Here is a 20,289-nt window from a genome sequence, read left to right as displayed (position 1 = left end):
TATATTGAAACTATAAATAAAGGAAAGATTTAATATCTCTATTACTACAACTTGTAGTGGAGTAATATATATGTAAAAAGTTACCCGTTTTATTCTCCAGTTTGTACTACACAAATAAAGGAACACCACACTAAAGTGGATTTTTATTGATATAAAAACTCATATCATAATAAACTTGAAGTTTATTGATAATTGCACATGTCATGGTGTAAACCTGAACTTTATCAATATTGATAATTTATTCAGTTGGCATAATTGATTTATCCATATCAATCTAAGTATGATGTGTAAAAATAAAAGAGAATTCACATGAGTAAATATTAAAGAACTAGAAAGTTCTTTACGAATTCTCTTATGTTACCTGTTCTCATTAATTAATAGACCAACTAAAATTGGGATTGAATCACATGAATGCTGGAAATATCAAAGGTGAATATGGGCTCATTCATCTGCCATGTATACCACATAAGATACACCTATTAGATGGCTACATGTGCGATTATTATTAACCCGCAACATGGTGTTTTGCGAGGTAACTTGCTCAATAATTTAATTTAGAGCATAATTTCCAAATTTTCTATTCAAGATAGTTTATCTTGATAAGTTGGTTTACATCACAACTGGTTTAGCAAAATAATTTATTGAGTGCCTCCACTTAATAGCTAAACTATTGCTTATGAGAACAAAGTTATCTATATCAGTTTGATATAGGTTATATACGAAAGTATATTACATTCTCCCCTCACAAGTGGTTCAGGGTCAGAAACCAAATAATTCCATCTTATTATTATAGATGTGCGGTGTATATTTTGATTAAAACCATGACACACAAAGATAAGCTTTCAAAGTTGAGGAAAAATAAGTTAGTTTTTCTAACATGAGGGAGAGACATGATAAACGGTTGAGAAAAAGTTACGTGGAATGAATTATCACGTGTACATCTAGATCATCGAATATGATAATATGAACTTTGAAGTTCATAAAAAGATAATTCATCTGCAATATATTGCAAAGCATGTCAGACGCATTTGTTGACCCAAAGAAAGTAACTATATTCTCATTGGAAATGCTCATATTAAGTCCTAGAAGGACAAAGTCTATGGTACGCTTAAAACATATAGACAAATCGATTTCAAATAAACTTCTTGATTAAGAAGATGAGCAAATGATCAAAATGTTCATAATACAAAAGAGGCAAGTGATCTAGAAGATCACATGACATAACACTTCATAAAATCTCATGAGAGATTCAGGTACCTGAATATATGAATGAAGAGATCTCAATGTTATGTCTTTATGAAAAATGTTGGAACCAATATAAAATGTTTGTCGGCGACATCTATCATAGCGCTAACTATAGATAAGGACGTCAAGTCTATCGCCTATAGACACAAAAATATTGGCCAAAAGGAAGAGACACAATTCAAATAGAATTGGTTTCATATGAAAGACATGTAGTTTTGAACATGTAGTTCAAACACTTGAAAGTATAAAGTTAATGATATGTGCAATGAGTTTTCGATATCTTATTTGTCTAGCATGATATGAAAACTTGATATGCATCTAATTAAAGTCCATTATATGACTTATATGACTTAAATTATATGACAATCCTTGAAGGATTTAAATCGCTTAAAGGATATACAATTCTTGGTCTTGAAGTACCACATCCTAAGTGCATTTTGTGTACATATGTATCTTGCTATAACCATAAGCATGATGATAGCGAGAATACCTCTATGGAGATATTGAAGAGTCATTCCACGACATTATATGAAGATGTTATATATCTATCAAGAATGATGATTTCAAGGTGCAAAATATTTATTCAAGTCAATATGGTTGATTTAGTTATCAAAATCTCTACCAATGATCTTTTGAAGATGGTGCACAAGATTGGAATGCAAATGCTTAAAGATGTGAATTGATGCTCTCATCCGGAGGAGTTAATGCGCGTTGCACTCTTTTTCCCTTACACGGTTTTGTCCCCATGAGTTTTCCTTGCAAGGTTTTTAATGAGGCAACCAAAAGGCGTATTGTTAGATATGTGTACTCTTTTTCCTTCTCTAGAATTTTTTTCCCACTGGGTTTTATTTTAGTTAAGGTCTTAACGAGGTACATTATCTGTTGAATAGACATTCAAGGGGGAGTGTTATAAATATGATTTTATGGTGAATGTCTATATTTAAAGAGATTCTAGGGTTTATTACTTGGTGGCTAAGTCACTCTCTCCCTATAAATAAAGGGTTCTATTCCATTGTAAATTATTCCATATCAATAAGAATTCACTCTCTCTCTACTTTACTCTGCAATACATTTCTTCTTCTTTTATTGTTTCATAACAAAAAAAAATTATATTAGCAGTTGTGTGTATAAATTAAATTCGATGTATAGTACTGGCTGCTTGTCCTAAAGATCAACTAAAGAATAACGATCATGTTTGTCTCTATCATTCCTATGAACAATTTACTTGACTGATATTTTTAATCCATCTCAATTTTATTAGACTATTCTTCTTAAATAAAGAAGTTCTTGCATTAAATCCTTCAAAGTGGTAAAATAATTTTTAAGAGTTTAATATGCTTTTCATAAAGTTCCCAATGGCTCCCAATCAGCCAATTTCTTTATCTGTTTTCTTTTAAAGCCAAAGTGACAAGCTTATTTTTGGGTCAATGAAATAACCAAAAACACTAAGTTCTTGAAAGGCAAATTAAATTAAAAAAACTGAGTAAATTGAGGCCAATTTGACCATTGAAGATGGTGTCGCAATACTCACTACAGCCAGCTTAATATTTTTAACAAAAATAATGTAGAAAGTTTTTGAAAAAGAAGAAGTCATGAATGCAACCTGAAATAAGCATCTTGGTGGCCAATTCAAACAAAAAATGAGTCCAAATTTAAAACAAAAGCAAAGAATATTCAACTCAACCCCCAAAATTCCCCAGTGATTCTTTCTCTGAAACTTCTCTCCACGTCTGTCTGCGTTTTGCTATTTTTATTTGCTCCAAAGTCCAAATTCCTTTTCTCCAAATTGAAAAAAAAAAAAAAGGTTAACTGAGTAATCGTTAAAATGACGAAACTACCCCCACCAGAAGATAAAACTGTCTAGCGTTGAACTCGTTCGTAGAATTCCAAGAAATCAACTTCCCTCCAAATGGGGCGAAGCTATATGTTTTGATTTATCGGAAAATTACACTATGTACTAGGTAAAATATTAGATTTTAGAGGTATATATCATATATTGATCACTCTTTATCGGAATTTTTTTCTTCACTTTTTTCAATTTTGAACACCATTGAGTAAATTTCTGGCTTCGCCACCAATTATGCGTAAAATATCATTACTTACTAACTCCTGAAGTTTTACCCATTCCAAACCGTCGCCACCCTTCTATGATTATAATTATTGAATGAAGTTTTAACAATATATACATTAAGTTAACTCATTAAAAAACCAATACTAGTTTTCAACAACTTAAAATTCGAATGTTTATGCTTGGCCAAAACACATAAGGAGACTGCCTCGCACGTTTCCGAATAATTATAATTATATAACGAACTTGTTCTATTTCCTCTGCTTTCTAATAGTCTCTTTCTTATATCCGGCCCATTTTCTTCTCCGTTATATCCTCTGAACTATCTTCTCAAATACTATCTTCTTCCTTTCATCATTGAATTACTGAAACGTTAATATTAGGATGATTGAAAGGGTTTCAATCTCTTGATCATTTCATCTGGGATTGGATGTTATTTGTTGCTTTGGCCTTTTGGGTTTCTTCTGTTTTGTTTAAACAAAGGTTTCAATTCTATACTCTCTTTATCTCCTTTTCTCTATTCTACGTACTTTACTTCTTCTTCCTCTTTTTTTTTTTTTTTTTTTGTGCTTTAATTGTTTAAGTGTAGTTTTTTTTGTTGAGCATGTTCATTGTTGCAATTATTGGATCGAGTCTACACGTACTTGATGATTATTTATCTTGTTTCAGGAATTTTGGAGTACTAAAAGATGTTGGGAAACTTCATTACCAGCGGATTAGTGTATGTACTTTTTTTTAAAATAATAATAACAGTCTTATGTAGTACTCTTTGGTTCCTTGTGTCTGATTCTGGATTTTGCTTTTTACTACACTTTATTTCTTTTGGTGGGGTTTTTTTGTGTATTGTTTACGTACTTAATTAGATGATCGATTTTCTTTTTGGATGGCAGATTGGTTGTTGGATATGCGTACCCAGCTTTTGAGTGTTTTAAAACTGTTGAGAAGAACAAAGTTGAAATTGAAGAACTTAGATTCTGGTGCCAATATTGGTAAAACAACTTTCTTCTAATCATTTTATTTCATCACAGTTGGTTTGCATTCTTCTTAATTTCTCTTTGGACTGGATTGGTATGGGGTTTGAACCATCAAGAATATAAGATTGACGAAAAAGGGATTTGAAGAAATATTGGTCTCTATAATAGTCAAATTTTAGTTTTTACAAGTGTTCTCTTTATATGATTGAAATTAAACTATTATTCCAATATATGCTTGAAGGGGCATGTATTTTGATGAATTTAAGGTCAACTAACGGTAACCAATAGTTTATTCTGACAGTCTGAAATTAAAGATTGACAAGCATTATAGTATTTTTTATGACGTTGGAGTTGGTCGACAATTTCAGCAAATATTTGCTGCCTCTCACTACCGGGGTGTTCGTCGGTCGGTACGGTACGGTATTTAAACATTTCGGTTCGGTATTTTCGGTATTTGGTTTTGTAAAATATTATACAAATACCGTACCTAATTAAATTCGGTATGGTTCAGTTTTTCTCCTTTCGGTTTCGATTTATTCGGTTCAGTAACGTCGGTTTATTCTGTTTGGATACTAACTAGTGCATAGAGTCGTAGATGGTAATATACTTAATTAACGTACTCAAAAGTAAAAACCTAAAAACGTTTGTTGACAAAAGTTTTGTCCAAAACTAATATATACCAACCTAGAGAGAGAAAACTTAGAGAAATGACTTGTTACTTGCTTAGAGTTAATTGATGAACTTAGAGAATAAAAGAAAGTAAAATTTTAGATTTCTTATACTTATGTTATAATTAATAAAATGTGTATTGTGTAATATAATTATATTTCGGTATGGTATCGGTATTTCAGTATTTTATTTTAAAATGCCAAATACCATACCTAATACCAATTCTTTTAAAAACTTAAACCAAATACCATATAGAATACCAAAATATCGAATACCGAATACCAAAATTTTCGATTTCGGTAAGATAATTTATGTACAGCCCTACTCACTAATAGTTCACCAAAACTTAAACAGATGAAAAATATCACCAAATTGACAAGCATATTAACTGGGCCATAATCCAGAAGATAAGTTAATTGGGCCATATAATCGTAGTATAGGTAGAAACTACCATTTCTCTTAGAAGAATCTTACTTATTCGTTCCAAAATTCTATCTTTGAATAGTTGCAAACAATGATATTTATTTGTAGGATTATCGTCGCGGCATTAAGAATCTTTGAGAGTTTTGGTGATGTGTTCATGTCATGGTATGTTCTTAATTTAAAAAATTATAGGCCTTTCATCTAATATCTGAATGAAGCTCCATTTGTATATAAACTGAAAAAGACTTATTTTCTTTATTGTTTTAGGTTACCCATGTACGGTGAGGCCAAATTGGCACTTTTCATCTACTTATGGTATCCAAAAATAAAGGGTACAGCATACATCTATGATACCTTATTGAAGCCATATGTAGCAAAGTATGAAAAAGACGTTGACAGAAGTTTACTGGAGTTTAGAGCCAAGGCATGGGACTTGGCAATTTATTACTGGCAAAATTGCACAGAATTGGGACAAGCTAAGTTCTTGCAGTTGCTTGAGTTTATAGCTTCTCAGTCCAAAAGAGGAACACACTCCAGCCCTGAGGTATGTTCCATTTTTAATTTCGTTACAGCACCTTTGATACAGTTAGAAAAGTATCTCAAAGTAATATCATCACCATTTTGCTTAAAATATAATTGAGAAAAGAGAGCACTAATCTTTCTCCCGAGGTAAGGAATGGTTAAAAAAGAGAGCACTAATCTCAATTTTCTTAATAGTCTCATCTCAATGCGATGAGATCATGAGCTTCCAATTTTTTACTACTCTCTCTTAGTTGACTCATATTTGATTGAACACTAGTTTGATTTCTCTCTCTTTTTTGCCTAAAGTTTGGTAGATATAGTTATTGCTATCTGTGCTAGCGGGAGATGGTAGATGCCTGATGAAATAATTAAATTGTACAAAAGCTAGTTTGGATATCATCTGTTTGACTCAAAAGATATTGAAACTTTTTTGAACAAATCAATCAAAGATTTAGGGGTAAATTTTAGTGAGACATAATAAATTCCAGATCAAAGAGCTAGCAATATGGATCTTATGTAGGATGAACGGAATGTAAATGATTTTATTGAGATTCGATATTGTGTTTCCCATCAATCGATGAGGAGACCGCTTTACATGTTTTTCTAGAGATTCATTCTTCTCTATCAAGAATACTAGAAGAGAGCTAATTAGCTTTAGAGAGAGATAGGAGGAGCAGCCCCCTTGTTGAAAGCTTTCCCTTGCTATATATAGTTGTGGCACCCTTGCCCTTTGCTTGGCTCGATGTCCACTTGCCTCAATGTGTCTTAGTCGTGATTTTAGACGCTGCTCTTGTCGACTCATCGGATGTTAGAGAGGAGATATGGAGTGGGCTATATTATCTTTCGTGGCCCGGTTACTTAGGTGGGACGTTGGTCAGCTTGGTCGCGACGGTCAGATTTTAACCAATACAGTTAGTCCCTCCGTCTGTCGGGGTCGTCCTCTGTCAGGCTCGACAGACGGATCATGATTGTTACGAATTTGAGAGAAATCTGACTTACGACTCTTCGTTCCTTAGTTACATTTCTTGGGTTTTTAGCAAAGTGGCGGCGTTCTGTCGATTCCCATGGATCGTTGCGACGGTTTCAGAACCGAAACGTCGTTTGGGTATCAAAGCGTTGTTTCGTGGTTACTGCCATTATTACACACGTTCCCGGGGAACTGAAATGTTTCATGCCCTATCAGATTCGATTGTCGACTCTTGGGCTTCGTGCTCGGGGGATTTATGTCTCTTATAAATAGAGGGAGCTTAATGTTCGATTGACACACTTCTTTATCTTTTACTTGGGAGAATCCTGCAGATATATTTTCTTTCTGATACCTCAAATTTCTACTTGCCCCCTTGTTCACTGAAAACTTTCATCCCTTCTTTTTGTTATTTCTTTGGCGTGTTTACTGAAAGAGATGGTTGGTGATTCTTCTCGCGACAATCTCCCTGCCACTATTCCGGTACCGGAAAGTGCTGCTCAGGCCGCCGGAGGGGTGGATGCGGTGGAAGATGAGGTCCCATCAGTGATAGATGTCATGCCTCGCCCTGGGAGAGAGTCGACCGACTTCAGTACTCGCGCCGGGGGGGGGGGGGGAGGGGGGTAATATCCTGTCCCCTGCATTATGAGAGAAAGGGACATTGCAGAGTTGAAAGAGAGGTGGGGAATCCCCAATTACGTTGATATGCGGCCGGCAGTGGGGAACGACATAGTTCATTTCGATCGCCCCGGGTACTGCGTGCTTTACGCCTACCCCTTTCTTATAGGGTATACACTTCCTCTTCCTTTGTTGATGGTGGATTTTTGCCGCTTTTACGAGGTATGCCCCACCCAACTTTTGCCGTATTTGTACAAGTTATTCCTTATGCTGCTTAAGTACGCGGAATTCGCCGGTCGCGAGGTCACTTTGGACCATATGCTTAGTATCTTTGCTCCTCAACTTATTCGCGATTCGATTATTCACATGCATCCTCGGGGGTCGAGGAGTCTGGTGGTGAAGATAGACGACAGGAACAACCGTTGTTTCTACGAGAATTATTTTTATATGCAAACTGAGCACATTGTGGCGGACCCAACGGGATTCCATGAGAAATGGAACTTTGCGCGTAAGTTTTTGTATTTTTAGTCGGTGAATGCCCGACCGTTTTCTATTATGGTACTAAACTTTATCACGTCTTTGCAGCTGAGAGATTGCCCCCTCCGCCTGTCGAAGGTATTCATGAATGGGTGGGTGCCATCCTTCCCCATACAGCGAGGATTCGCACATGGTCGACCTTTCATGAAAGGTTCGGACGTAGGCCCCTTACAGGTGAGATGGCATTTCTGTCTGTTGTTCTCTTTCTTTTTGCTAAGCTTCTTATGTGTCGTTTGTCGATGTCAGGGAGAGTGCGAAAAGCAAGAGCCCCTCCATTAGCTTTTCGTCAGCCGACCTCATCTGCTCACCCTGTCGTGGTACCCATCGCCCGACCTTCATCGAGGGCTGCTTCAGTTGAGTCTGCGGCCTTGGTTACTCCTACGAGGGCCATTTCTTAGGATGAGGTCCCGACTGGTGTTGTTTGCCCAACGGGTGAATCACCGTCTACCGGGGAAGAGGAGGGGCCGTCGAATAGACGAAGAGTGGAGTTTAAGACTGCGCCCCTAACAGTAATTCATCTGGACGACTCTCCCACGACGGGCTCTGGAGAGGGTGTTGTCGTGGCTCCCCCGTAGGGACGGAACCGGCCGTCGGAGTTGTCGATGTCTATGACCAACAATCAGAAATTCTTTCCGTGGCCTCAGCTCAATCAGAAATTCCTGTCGTTGTCAGTGGCCAACAACGTGTCATGGTAGAGAATCAGACTTTTGGGGCCACCGTTATGATTTCGGACGTACCCTCATCTTCTGCAGTGGGTCGTGCTTCCTCTTCAGCTGCAGAAAGAGGAAAAGGCGTGGTGGTCGACGACTATGAATATGAGTCGGACCTGGACCTTGATGACGTCAGGATGTTTGTAGAAGGCCCTACTCACTCAGTGGTTCATGTGAGGGGCTCGGCCTGTGTTCTTCAGATCCCTTCTGGTGTCAATCTCTTGGGGGAAGGGGAGGATATGGTGCCGCAGTTCAGCCTGCTATGCTACGAAGCCGAAAATGAGACCCTTCGGTATGTTCCTAATGCTGATTTGATGGACGAAGTGGCCACTATGGGCTTAAGGGTACATTACGTTTTACTTTCTTTTTTTTTTCTTCACCATTCTTGAAAATACTAGTCTAACCCCGTCTTTGCATTTTTCAGACGTATATGGTAGAAGTGGAAAGCATTCGCAGGGCCAACATCCGGGACAAGATTTTCTTGAAGATGTTGGAGAAGTATCATCGTTACCGCAACAGGTGCCGCAAGATGCATGAGCGGCTGAGGACAAACCCTGGTAATCGGGCTCTTGGTGAGGAGTTGGAGAAAAGGGACCAGGAGTTGATGCAAGCTGTCCGCAGTAAGAGTGCGCTCGAGAAGCAACTTCGAATTAAGGATGAGGAGCTCGAGTTGGGAAAGGGAGTCACCGCAGAATGTGAGCATCTGCAGGAGAGATTGAGGTCGATGTAGTCGGAGATGGATCAGAACTTGATCAAGGTTGAGGCGATGAACGTGGAATGGATGGGGAAATTGACCGCGCTGGAGAACAAGGTCGCTGGGTTAGAGAGCATCGAGAGTGCTTGGTCCAAGGCTTCGGCGAGGGTGGCCACCCTGGAGAACACCATTCGCGTCCTCCAATCTGAACAGGAGTCGGAGAGAACGATAGCTACCCTCATGGAGGCAAGGCTCGAGGAGCGCATCAGCAAGATCGATCAAGAGGCATCGGTTTTGGGAGATCGAGTCGCAGTATTGGAGGCAGAATATGGGCTACTGTTGGCTCAGATTGAGTCTTCCTCCACCGCCATTCCCCGCCATATGCACGAGCTTTGGGTTTACGCCAAAGCCTAGCGCGATATATATGAGTTTGTGGGAGGCGGGTACTGTGACTGAGGCTGCCTATGAAGAAGTGCGAGTGAAAGCACGGGAGGCTCGCATCAATTGCGGGTATGATGCGGCGATGCCTGAAGCTAATGGGGGTGCGGACGATGGTAATGGAGGGCTTCTTGGAGATGGTGAAGGTGATGGTGATGGCGATGATGATGCCGAATGAAGAATGTTGTCCTTGCGTGTTCTTACTTTTAGTTGTTTGTTGTTTGTCGTTTTTTTATAGTTGTTCGTCATCTGTTGTCGTTGCTTCTTCCCCCTTTTCTTTTTATTCTTCTTCCTTCCCCTCCCCCTCCTTTTTCTTTTATTGTTGGCTTGGGCCATATGTAAGCGGCGATAGTCCTCACAATGACTTTGTATAAAGGAGAGTCTTTTCTTCGTTATTTGCCTTGTACTTCACCTTTATTCCATCTGTTTATGGCTTTTGGTGCGAGATAGATGCTTGTATAGCGAGTCCCGGTTTTTTTTTCCTTCTGATGGCTTTTGGCCTTAGAAGTATTTCGACCTAATCGAAATAGTGCCTTGTTATTATTCGATCGGGGTCGAAATCTCCTCTTTTTGGCGGAGGCCCTTGGCCTTAAGGGGTATTTCGAACTTATCGAAATAGTACCTCGTCGTTCGATCGAGGTCGAACTCTTTTTTTTTTGGCGAAGGCCCTTGTCCTTAAAGGGTGTTATTTCGAACTTATCGAAATAGTAACCCGTCGTCGTTCAATCGAGGTCGAACTCTCCTTTTTTTGGCAAAGGCTCTTGGCCTTAAAGGGTGTTATTTCGAACTTATTGAAATAGTAACTCATCGTCATTCGATTGAGGTCGAACTCTACTCCTTTTAGCGAAGGCTCTTGGCTTTAAAGGGTGTTATTTCAAACTTATCGAAATAGTAACCCGTTGTCGTTCGATCAAGGTCGAACTCTTCTCTTTTTGGCGAAGGCTCTTGGCCTTAAAGGGTGTTATTTCGAACTTATCGAAATAGTAACCCACCGTCGTTCGATCGAGGTCGAACTCTCCTCCTTTTGGCGAAGGCTCTTGGCCTTAAAGGGTGTTATTTTGAACTTATCAAAATAGTAACCCGTCGTCGTTCGATCGAGGTCGAACTCTCCTCCTTTTGGCGAAGGCTCTTGGCCTTAAAGGGTGTTATTTCGAACTTATCGAAATAGTAACCCGTCGTTGTTCGATCGAGGTCGAACTCTCTTTTTTTTGGCGAAGGCCCTTGGCCTTAAAGGGTGTTATTTCGAACTTATCGAAATAGTAACCCGTCGTCGTTCGATCGAGGTCGAACTTTTTTTTTTTTTGGCGTAGGCCCTTGGCCTTAAAGGGTGTTATTTCGAACTTATCGAAATAGTAACCCGTTATCGTTCGATCAAGGTTGAACTCTTCTCTTTTTGGTAAAGGCTCTTGGCCTTAAAGGGTGTTATTTCAAACTTATCAAAATAGTAACCCGCCGTCATTCGATCGAGGTCGAACTATCCTCCTTTTGGCGAAGGCTCTTGGCCTTAAAGGGTGTTATTTTGAACTTATCAAAATAGTAACCTGTCGTCGTTCGATCGAGGTCGAACTCTCCTCCTTTTTGGGAAGGCTCTTGGCCTTAAAGGGTGTTATTTCGAACTTATCGAAATAGTAACCCGTTATCGTTCGATCGAGGTCGAACTCTTCTCATTTTGGCAAAGGCCCTTGGCCTTAAAGGGGTTATTTCGAACTTATCAAAATAGTAACCCGTCGTCGTTCGATCGAGGTCGAACTCTTCTCCTTTTGGCGAAGGCCCTTGGCCTTAAAGGGTGTTATTTCGAACTTATCGAAATAACCCGCCATCGTTCGATCGAGGTCGAACTCTCCTCCTTTTGGCAAAGGCTCTTGCCCTTAAAGGGTGTTATTTTGAACTTATCAAAATAGTAACCCGTCGTCGTTCTATCGAGGTCGAACTCTCCTCCTTTTGGCGAAGGCCCTTGGCCTTAAAGGTGTTATTTCGAATTTATCGAAGTAGTAACCTGTCGTCGTTCGATCGAGGTCGAACTCTCCTCCTTTTGGTGAAGGATCTTGGCCTTAAAATGTGATTTTTTGAACTTATCGAAATAGTAACCCGTCGTCGTTCGATTGAGGTCGAACTCTTCTCCTTTTGGCGAAGGTCCTTGGCCTTAAAGGGCGTTATTTCGAACTTATCGAAATAGTAACCCGTCATCGTTCGATCGAGGTTGAACTCTTCTCCTTTTTTTTGGCGAAGGCCCTTAGCCTTAAAGGGTGTTATTTCAAACTTATCGAAATAGTAACCCGTCGCCGTTCGATCAAGGTCAAACCCTTCTCTTTTTGGCGAAGGCTCTTGGCCTTAAAGGGTATTATTTCGAACTTATCGAAATAGTAACCCGTCGCCGTTCGATCGAGGTCAAACTCTTCTCTTTTGGTCAGTCCCAGTTTATGGAGAGCCAGATATCTTTTGGGAGAGTCCCAATCCTTTTGGCACTACTCGCAACGGAGGGTACAACATCGGGGAATGTGAAGCGTTGTTGTTTCGCTTGGGTTTACTCTGCGCACAGACTGTAGTTTCCTTGTCTGGCTCCTGTCTTCCAGCTCGGAGGTATTGTCTGTGGGAGGTATCACAGTTGTTTTGCAGTAGTTTTTCGTCCTTTAATTGAAGAGTTTCTTTATTCGTTCGCATGCACGGCCGTTCTATTCCAACTTGAGTGGAGATTAGGAGGCGGGTTAGGATGATACTTTCCTTGCCCTCGTCCGGTGGTCCGATGGGGGAGAACTGATTGGTAACGTCGCTCGCCTAGTTTGGCATATCGATGGTTGATGGGGTGAAGGTTTCTAAGCTTGATAATTTTTCTCGGCTTTCCTCCCCCTATCGCGTTGCTCCTTTGTCTCGCGTGGGTTGGGTTTTACCTTCACGCTCCTTTTGGTGAGTGATTGTATTTCTCGTCTTTGATCTGGGAGAAACTTGGAAATTTCACTAAGAAATCCCCATAGGCTGCGCCAAATTGTTTGACTCAAAAGATATTGAAACCTTTTTGAACAAATCAATCAAAGATGAAGGGGTAAATCTTAGTCAGCCATAATAAATTCCAGATCAAAGAGCTTGCAGTATGGATCCTACGTAGGATGAAGGTAATGTAAATGATTTTATTGAGATTCGATATTGTGTTTCCCATCAATCGATGAGGAGACCGCTTTACATATTTTTTTAGAGATTCATTCTTCTCTATCAAGAATACTAGAAGAGAGCTAATTAGCTTTAGAGAGAGATAGAAGGAGCAACCCTCTTGTTGAAAGCTTTCCCTTGCTATATATAGTTGTGGCACCCTTGCCCTTTGCTTGGCTCGATATCTTCTTGCCTCCAATGTGTCGTGCTTTTAGACGCCGCTCTTGCCGACTCGTCGAATGTCAGGGAGGAGATATGGAACGGGCTATATTATCTTTTGCGGCCCGATTACTTAGGCGGGACGTTGGTCAGCTTGGTCGCGACGGTCAAATTTTGACCAATACTTGTAGTAATGATAGAAAACATTAATTGTAGTTGAAAAGAGAGTTTAATTGCAAATATGTCAATTTTAATATTAATTTTTGTGAAAATTTCATAGAATATTATGATGAATGGAATAATAACAAACACTTTGGGACGTCCTTAAATGAATCATCCAATTGGGACTTTAATTGGACCAATTAAGCTGACCAGACCATTATTAGCACGATTCGGTGCATGAAATATCTCGTGTTTATGCAAGGTTTGAAGAAGGGTCGCACCCTAAGGAGATGTGATGTAGGCATACCCTGATGTAAGCATCAACGGCTAATTCTATGGCTCGAACTCGTGACTTATAGGTCATACGGAAACAACTTTGCTGTTGTTCCAAGGCTCCCCTTCCTCGGACCACAATTATAATAAATAAATAGTGCTGTAGTGAGAAAATGTCAATTTTAATATTAAAATTTATGAAAATTTCATAGAATAATATGATTAATGGAAAAATAACAAACAGTTTGGAACGTCCTTAAAGGAATCATCCAATTGGGTAGGGCTATAATTGGGACCAATTAGGTCCGTCCTTTATTAGTTACTAATAGTAAGACAATTTAACGTGTTCACAGTTTGGCCCCTCTATATCGATGTGCATTTCACATGGTCTTTAGAATGCTAAACGAACAATAGCCCTAGTAAGAGTTTTTAGAAAAAAATTAATAAATTATGAAAAAGATTGTATATGTTTGGACAAGTTTTCGAAAATATAGTATGAAATTACTCTCGATTTTTTTTTTTATGTTCTGTGAAAATTGTCATATTTTTTTCAAATTATGATATTAATTTTGATTTCTCTCGCATAGTTTCAAATTTATTCATTAACCTTTTGCAGCAAAAAGATGAGAAAAACCATTCAGGTGGAGCGCCACCAAACACGCCATCCGGATTGTTCAAGAGGAACAAGCAGCAACCGGTTGACCGACCACCCACTTCACCGGCACCGCCACCGCCTTCTTCCTCTATCCACCGGTCTACATTGCATTCTTCTAAGTCAGAATCAGTTCAAGTGCACCCCTGAGGATGCTTCATTTCAAGACAATGATGGTGTTGAACCTGATATACACCATAATCTTCATGCTGCCCGGGCAAAACTTAGACGTTCCAACAAAGGGATCAGTTAGTAAAACTGTCACACAATAAAGTAAAGTTTTGTGAAATTGTAAAAAGTTTGGATGTGATCAAAACATTTTTGAATGATTTCTTTTTTCTTCTCCTTTTTTTTTGATTTTTCAGTTTTGACAAATTTACGTGAGAAATGAAATTCTTTTCCGTTCTAACTTTATTTTAAACTGTCATTCATCTTACTCATAAAATTACGCCAAATTTCTTGAATAAGGTAGACATTTTTGTCTTTGAAGTTGAATGTTAAAAAAAGTAGGGGGGGGGGGGGATTGTAGCCAACTAAATCTTGGTTGACTAAGTGTGAGTTTAGTCCACTAGGTTTTGCATAGTGAAAAATTTCAGTAGGAATAAAATAAACAAGCGGAAAATTAAAGAAGGCACGGCAGTTTTTATACTGGTTCAGTACCTGTATGATACCTACGTCCAGTTCCCTTGGGTCACAAGGATTCTCTGAGATCATTGATAAAGGATTACAATGGTGATGGTTTTAGGGGGGGGGGGGGATTGTAGCCAACTAAATCTTGGTTGACTAAGTGTGAGTTTAGTCCACTAGGTTTTGCATAGTGAAAAATTTCAGTAGGAATAAAATAAACAAGCGGAAAATTAAAGAAGGCACGGCAGTTTTTATACTGGTTCAGTACCTGTATGATACCTACGTCCAGTTCCCTTGGGTCACAAGGATTCTCTGAGATCATTGATAAAGGATTACAATGGTGATGGTTTTAGTACGTTCACCATTAACGATATTCAGCAACAGTGATTTTTGTAAGGTTGACACAACTCTCTTTTCGTGTTCTAACTCTTCCTATCTTTTGTGACACTTGTAGACTCAAGAATACAGTGTTTGTACTAAGAACTAGAAAGACTTAGAAAACAGTTTGTGTAGATGCGTGAGTCTTCTTCCTGAAGTAGCCCGTCTTCTTATAGGAGAGATTGAATAGCCATTGCAAATTGATTTTTGATTGCGGCACAGAATCCTCTAAGAGATTTGACCCAAGGGGCGCCTCCGAATCCTGCACTTGAGATGGGCTGGATTCGTTTACGTCCTTCCCCTTTCATATCCAAATTTCAGAGAGTGATTTGTGGCTTCGATTTGGTTGATCAATCTTCTAATTCTAATTTAGTCCTTGAAGTATGGCTTGATATTCTCTAGCAGCTGCACTTGATATTTTTCCTTGTTGAGATAGCCTCGTTATCCTTTGATTGAGACTAAATCGTCTGGACTGATTTTGTTTCCTTTTTGATGGTTTGACATGGTTTTGACTTCCTTTGATTTAGCATTGTTCATGTTGCCTTTAATCTTGTTTCCATTCTGATATCGTTGCCTTTGAACTTCGCTTGAAGTAGTGCTACTTCCTGGTTTCCTGCAATCAAATAGATAAGATTAAATTTACATTATTGTCATCATTGAAACTTAGATGTAACAATCTCCCCCTTTTTATGATGATAATCACGAGAGAGTAAACAGAGTATACTTCCCTTTCATAGTTTGAGATGCCTGCTCCCCTTGAGTTGTTACTTAGATTTGCACAGCAGTGCTCCCCCTGAGTTGTTGCTTTTGTTTACTCTTCATATTTTTCTCCCCCTTTGACATCAATCAAAAAGAAAAAAAATACAGATAAAACATACACAATAGAGTAGATAATAGGCAGATAATAAACAGACTAGTGAGGGTAGCAGAGGTTATGCCTTCAGCAGAGGCATAAAGTGATGGTTCTTATAGACTAACGCAAAAAAAATAAGTCATAACATAGAAACAAGCAAAAAAATATTATTTTTAACACAAATGCACTGCCTTAGTTTCTCCCAAGAAGGTACTTCAGGGTATTGATCACTTTGGTGCAGAAGGAGTCATAGGAGGTTTCAACTTCTTTGGTGATTTTGTCCATCTTTTCTTTCATGGATTTGAATGCCTGATCCCTTGCCTCCTCGTAGCTCCCATGTCTATCCTGAGCTTAGCCACATCTGTACATGTTTCCTTGGTGAGTTCCCTAATTTTGTCCACCTGTTCTATCATTGCAATGAGAAGGATTTTTAGCCTATCTAGATTTTGCTGAATCTCCTGTAGGTTGGTAGTGGCAGTCGACTGAGTTTCTGTTGGTTCAGTGGGTGCTTCAACCTGTACTGGAGCACTTTCAACTTTAGCACGCCTGACCCATCCGTCGTCACTTAAGGTGTAACCCATCATAGCAAATGCAGTCTTATCATAGGTACTGGTAATGTGTTTAGGTGAGAAATGTGCCAAATCAACCTTCATAACTTCAAGGATGTGTGAGATGAGCAAACCATAGGGTAGACAAGTAGCAGAAGAGGATATATCCTGATACTTTTAAGCATATACTAACAAATTCACACAAACCAGTCAAGTCTTTTATTGTTCATAAGACAGTAAAGAACAAAGATATCTCTAGTAGTCAAAGTACCGAAGGGCCCAGTTCTAGGAAATAAAGTGGTGGCTATTATGTGGGCTAAAACCCGATGTTCAAAGTTGAGATTTTTAGGATCAATGGCAGGGGGGTTATCCGACAGGAATGCTTTTGCCTCTTTTAAGGAAACTTAAAAATCTTTTGGCCGGGAATTTTGCACAAAAACATCATACCCATGAAACTTAGCAGAAAATATTTTCTCGAATTGATAAGAGTAAAGAACAATTCGAGTGCCTAAAACCATGGATTCCAAGTCATCTTTGTCATTAACAAACAGATTGGCATAGAACATTCTCACAGTCTCTTCATACACAGAATTTCCAATAGTATCAAATAGAGAAGAGAGGCGTTGAAAGTCAAAAATAGCAATCACATCCCAGTGCAGATTTTTCATAAGAGAAATACTTACAGAGCGTCCATAAGCCATAGATTTTGACTTATAGGACTCAACCATTGATTTCTCACTTGGTCCATAAAAGTTTAGTTTATCCTCTGCCCCTAAATATGTGCTTTTCACTTTCCCTTTCTTGCATGCAGGCTTTTTAGGGGTTTGCTCCATAGGCCTTTATCATGCATTTTTCTGGCTAATAGGTAGATCCTCCGATGATTCGCTGCTTTCATTGTCGGTTTTAAAAAAGTCTGAGTCGAGGGATGATTCCAGGTCTACGGTTTCTTCGGGGTTGTGGATTTTTTGAAATCGTCTACTTCGTCTGGTGGTAGTGGAAGATGAATGAGTCAAGGGATGATTCCAGTTCTACGGTTTCTTCGGGGTTGTGGGTTTTCTGAAATCGTCTACTTCGTCTGGTGGTAATGGAAGATGATAGTTTTTTTTCCATGGTAAGGAATTTTTGTGAGAGGAGATGAAGAATGAGAGGGAGAAAAGGGTTCTTATCTAGGCATTTGGAAGGTTGAAGGGTTGCCTCGATCAAGGAAAAGCCAGGTTCAGAAGGAAGTGACACTTCTGAGGAGTTACTTCAGCGGCACCGATGGAAATGTAATAATTACACTTACATAAGAATTAATACACTTCATCAATTAAGCAAACTTAAGTAAGGAAGTAAAATATATTGTACATATACGAAAGATTTTTTACAAAATAGGCATAATGCCAATCTTTTTATACAGTAAACAAAATCTTTCTTCTAAAAAAGGTTTTGTAAAAATATCAGCGAGTTGAGACTCAGTATTAATGAATTCTAATACGATATCACTTTTTGCAACATGATCACGGATAAAATGATGCTTAATTTTTATATGATTTGCCCTAGAGTGATGCATAGAATTTTTTGACAAACATATAGCACTAGTTGTTTACCGTGAAAATGGTAACAACAATTAAATTTGTAAATGGGATTCTAAAAATATGTGATCTATTTTTATGCTAGTTGTTAGAGCAGTTGATGCTAAAAATATGAAGTTTAATGGTGAAATACAAACTAAAACGGGGCAATAATCAAACCAAGGAGCTTGCAACCCGAGCCTCGGACTGATCGATGAAGGACCTCGAGGTCGATATTTGGCTCGAGCTCGAGCTATCGAGGGTAGTCGAGAATGGGATGACAGTTAAAGTATGATCAAGCAAGGCTCTTTATTGCCAATACCGTGCAATAAATGAAGAACAAGCATGAAAGTAATAAACGTTAAGAGTGGCCTCGAGCTAGTAAGGATGAGCAAGTTAGAGAGAAGAGAGAAATATATTATTGATCTCGTGGAGAGTAGTTGGAGCAACATCAGATCCTTACAAAGTAGTGTGGGTTCCCTTTATATAGGAGGGGAACCCGATTATAGTACAACATGCATTAATTGTAAAGTATGGAGATGGGACGGCTAGACACGATGCTTCGGCATAGGCCCTGGATAGGCCGGCTTTGTCAGACTTAGCCGTGTGCCTTGGGAACTTCCCCTTCTGCTCTAGCCTCGACCTTTATATTCTTTGAGTCGGGCCTCGACGAGCCCCGAGGGAGGGGACTCGGTCGCAGCTCCACGTCCTCGAGGCCTCGAGGTATTCTTCTGAAGTGGCTTGATAGCGGGAAATTAAGTGCTCTGATTTCGCCGCATACAGATAGTCTCCATGTTTCCCAGAACAAAGCGATGGGAAATGATTCTGACACCTGACTCCACGCGCTTCTTATAGTGACGTCATACCAATGATGCAACCCGTGGCACGAGCTTTTTCGGCAACCGGGGTGTCCCATGGACTTGTGTATTTGGCATCATTCAATGCACTATCGATTCCCGTTCTCCAATATGAATGCTCCGCCGTCGATTTGATTCTTCAAGAACGCAATAATTGCGTCAGCCGGTAATCTTCCAAAGCCTCGATGACCGTGTCGTTACCCCCTATCATGGGGGTGCTTTGGCATTGTTTTTTCTATCCAAGTACCTTCGTTGGCTCATTTTCCCATTTATTCTTATCATCTTCCTCTACCCTCGAACATTATATTTGGGGCTCATAGCCTCAAGGTCGTTCGGCAGAGCTCCCGTAGGCTGTGTTGTGGCCTTTCACCGGAGCTTCCCTTTGGCGAGCACGACCGTGTTGTTCCGTCGCTGTTGTGGTTGTTATTACGTCTGGTGTTGTTGTTGTCGTTGGCCCGAGATGGTGATAGACAGGGAATCGATTCTCCCTTTTTGTAGACAGTCATTCGGATTATGCACCGCTGCTCACTCTCCTACCCAGGCCTGGTGTGGCACTTCATCCCTTGGGTTTTTCCTTTCCCAAGGGATAAAATGGCACTACCGACCGTCGAGGCTGGGGCCCGCCAAATCTTCAACCTTTGGCTTTGGCGGGCCATGTCTCTTTTCTTTGCCTCCTCTGCATCTCCTTTTCCTCTTCTTCATATTTTCCCTTGGCGGGGACCCTCCGCGGGATAGAGCTAGGAACCTAGATGAGATGGCAGTCGAAGGAATCGCCCCCGAGGATGCAAGCTTCGAGGGGACGGCGCTCGAGGATGCTGATACCGGAGATGGACCTTCAAGGATGGACCGGGTTCTCAGGTTTCATCATATGTACATCCTTCCATTCCTTCGTTTCCGTGTAGAGATCTGATCACATCCAACTCGACGCTACACTAAGGTAGGAAGAGCGGGTTGCAATAGATTTTACCCGATTAGAGGTCCGGGATCGAATTTCCACAAGGAGCTAGTAGTGGAGTTGTATTTTCTGTCTAGCCTAGAGTTGCGGTTGTACTTCTAATGTCACTTCAAACATTTTTTGAGTTTTTATATTTATAACTACTATTATAAAACTAAGGATTAAAGCTAAATTATGCTAAGAGAATATTGCTAAGTTGTAATTAATGGGAAGAAGGGCACTAGGGTCGTAACATCACCTAGGTGACTAATTGACAGGTAGATGTG

At 39.6% G+C, this 20,289-nt stretch overlaps 1 protein-coding gene across 2 annotated transcripts; it reads left to right on the top strand.

The window, feature by feature from the left end:
* Positions 1–3,588: 3,588 nt before the first annotated feature.
* Positions 3,589–14,581, top strand: LOC104243168 (putative HVA22-like protein g). Of its 2 annotated transcripts, XM_009798322.2 has the most exons (7): positions 3,589–3,796; positions 3,983–4,034; positions 4,204–4,302; positions 4,589–4,702; positions 5,488–5,544; positions 5,647–5,923; positions 14,217–14,581. In XM_009798322.2, exons 2-7 carry the CDS (start codon positions 4,003–4,005, stop codon positions 14,400–14,402), a joined length of 765 nt encoding a protein of 254 aa, XP_009796624.1. In that variant the 5' UTR covers positions 3,589–3,796; positions 3,983–4,002; the 3' UTR covers positions 14,403–14,581. The 2 variants fall into 2 exon arrangements, with proteins under 2 accessions (XP_009796624.1, XP_009796625.1); XM_009798323.2 differs by lacking the exon at positions 4,589–4,702.
* Positions 14,582–20,289: the final 5,708 nt, after the last annotated feature.

The sequence above is a fragment of the Nicotiana sylvestris genome, chromosome 12 (assembly GCF_000393655.2).
Source record: "Nicotiana sylvestris chromosome 12, ASM39365v2, whole genome shotgun sequence".
NCBI classification, from domain to species: domain Eukaryota; kingdom Viridiplantae; phylum Streptophyta; class Magnoliopsida; order Solanales; family Solanaceae; genus Nicotiana; species Nicotiana sylvestris.
This window is presented reverse-complemented; position numbering and strand designations above follow the sequence as displayed.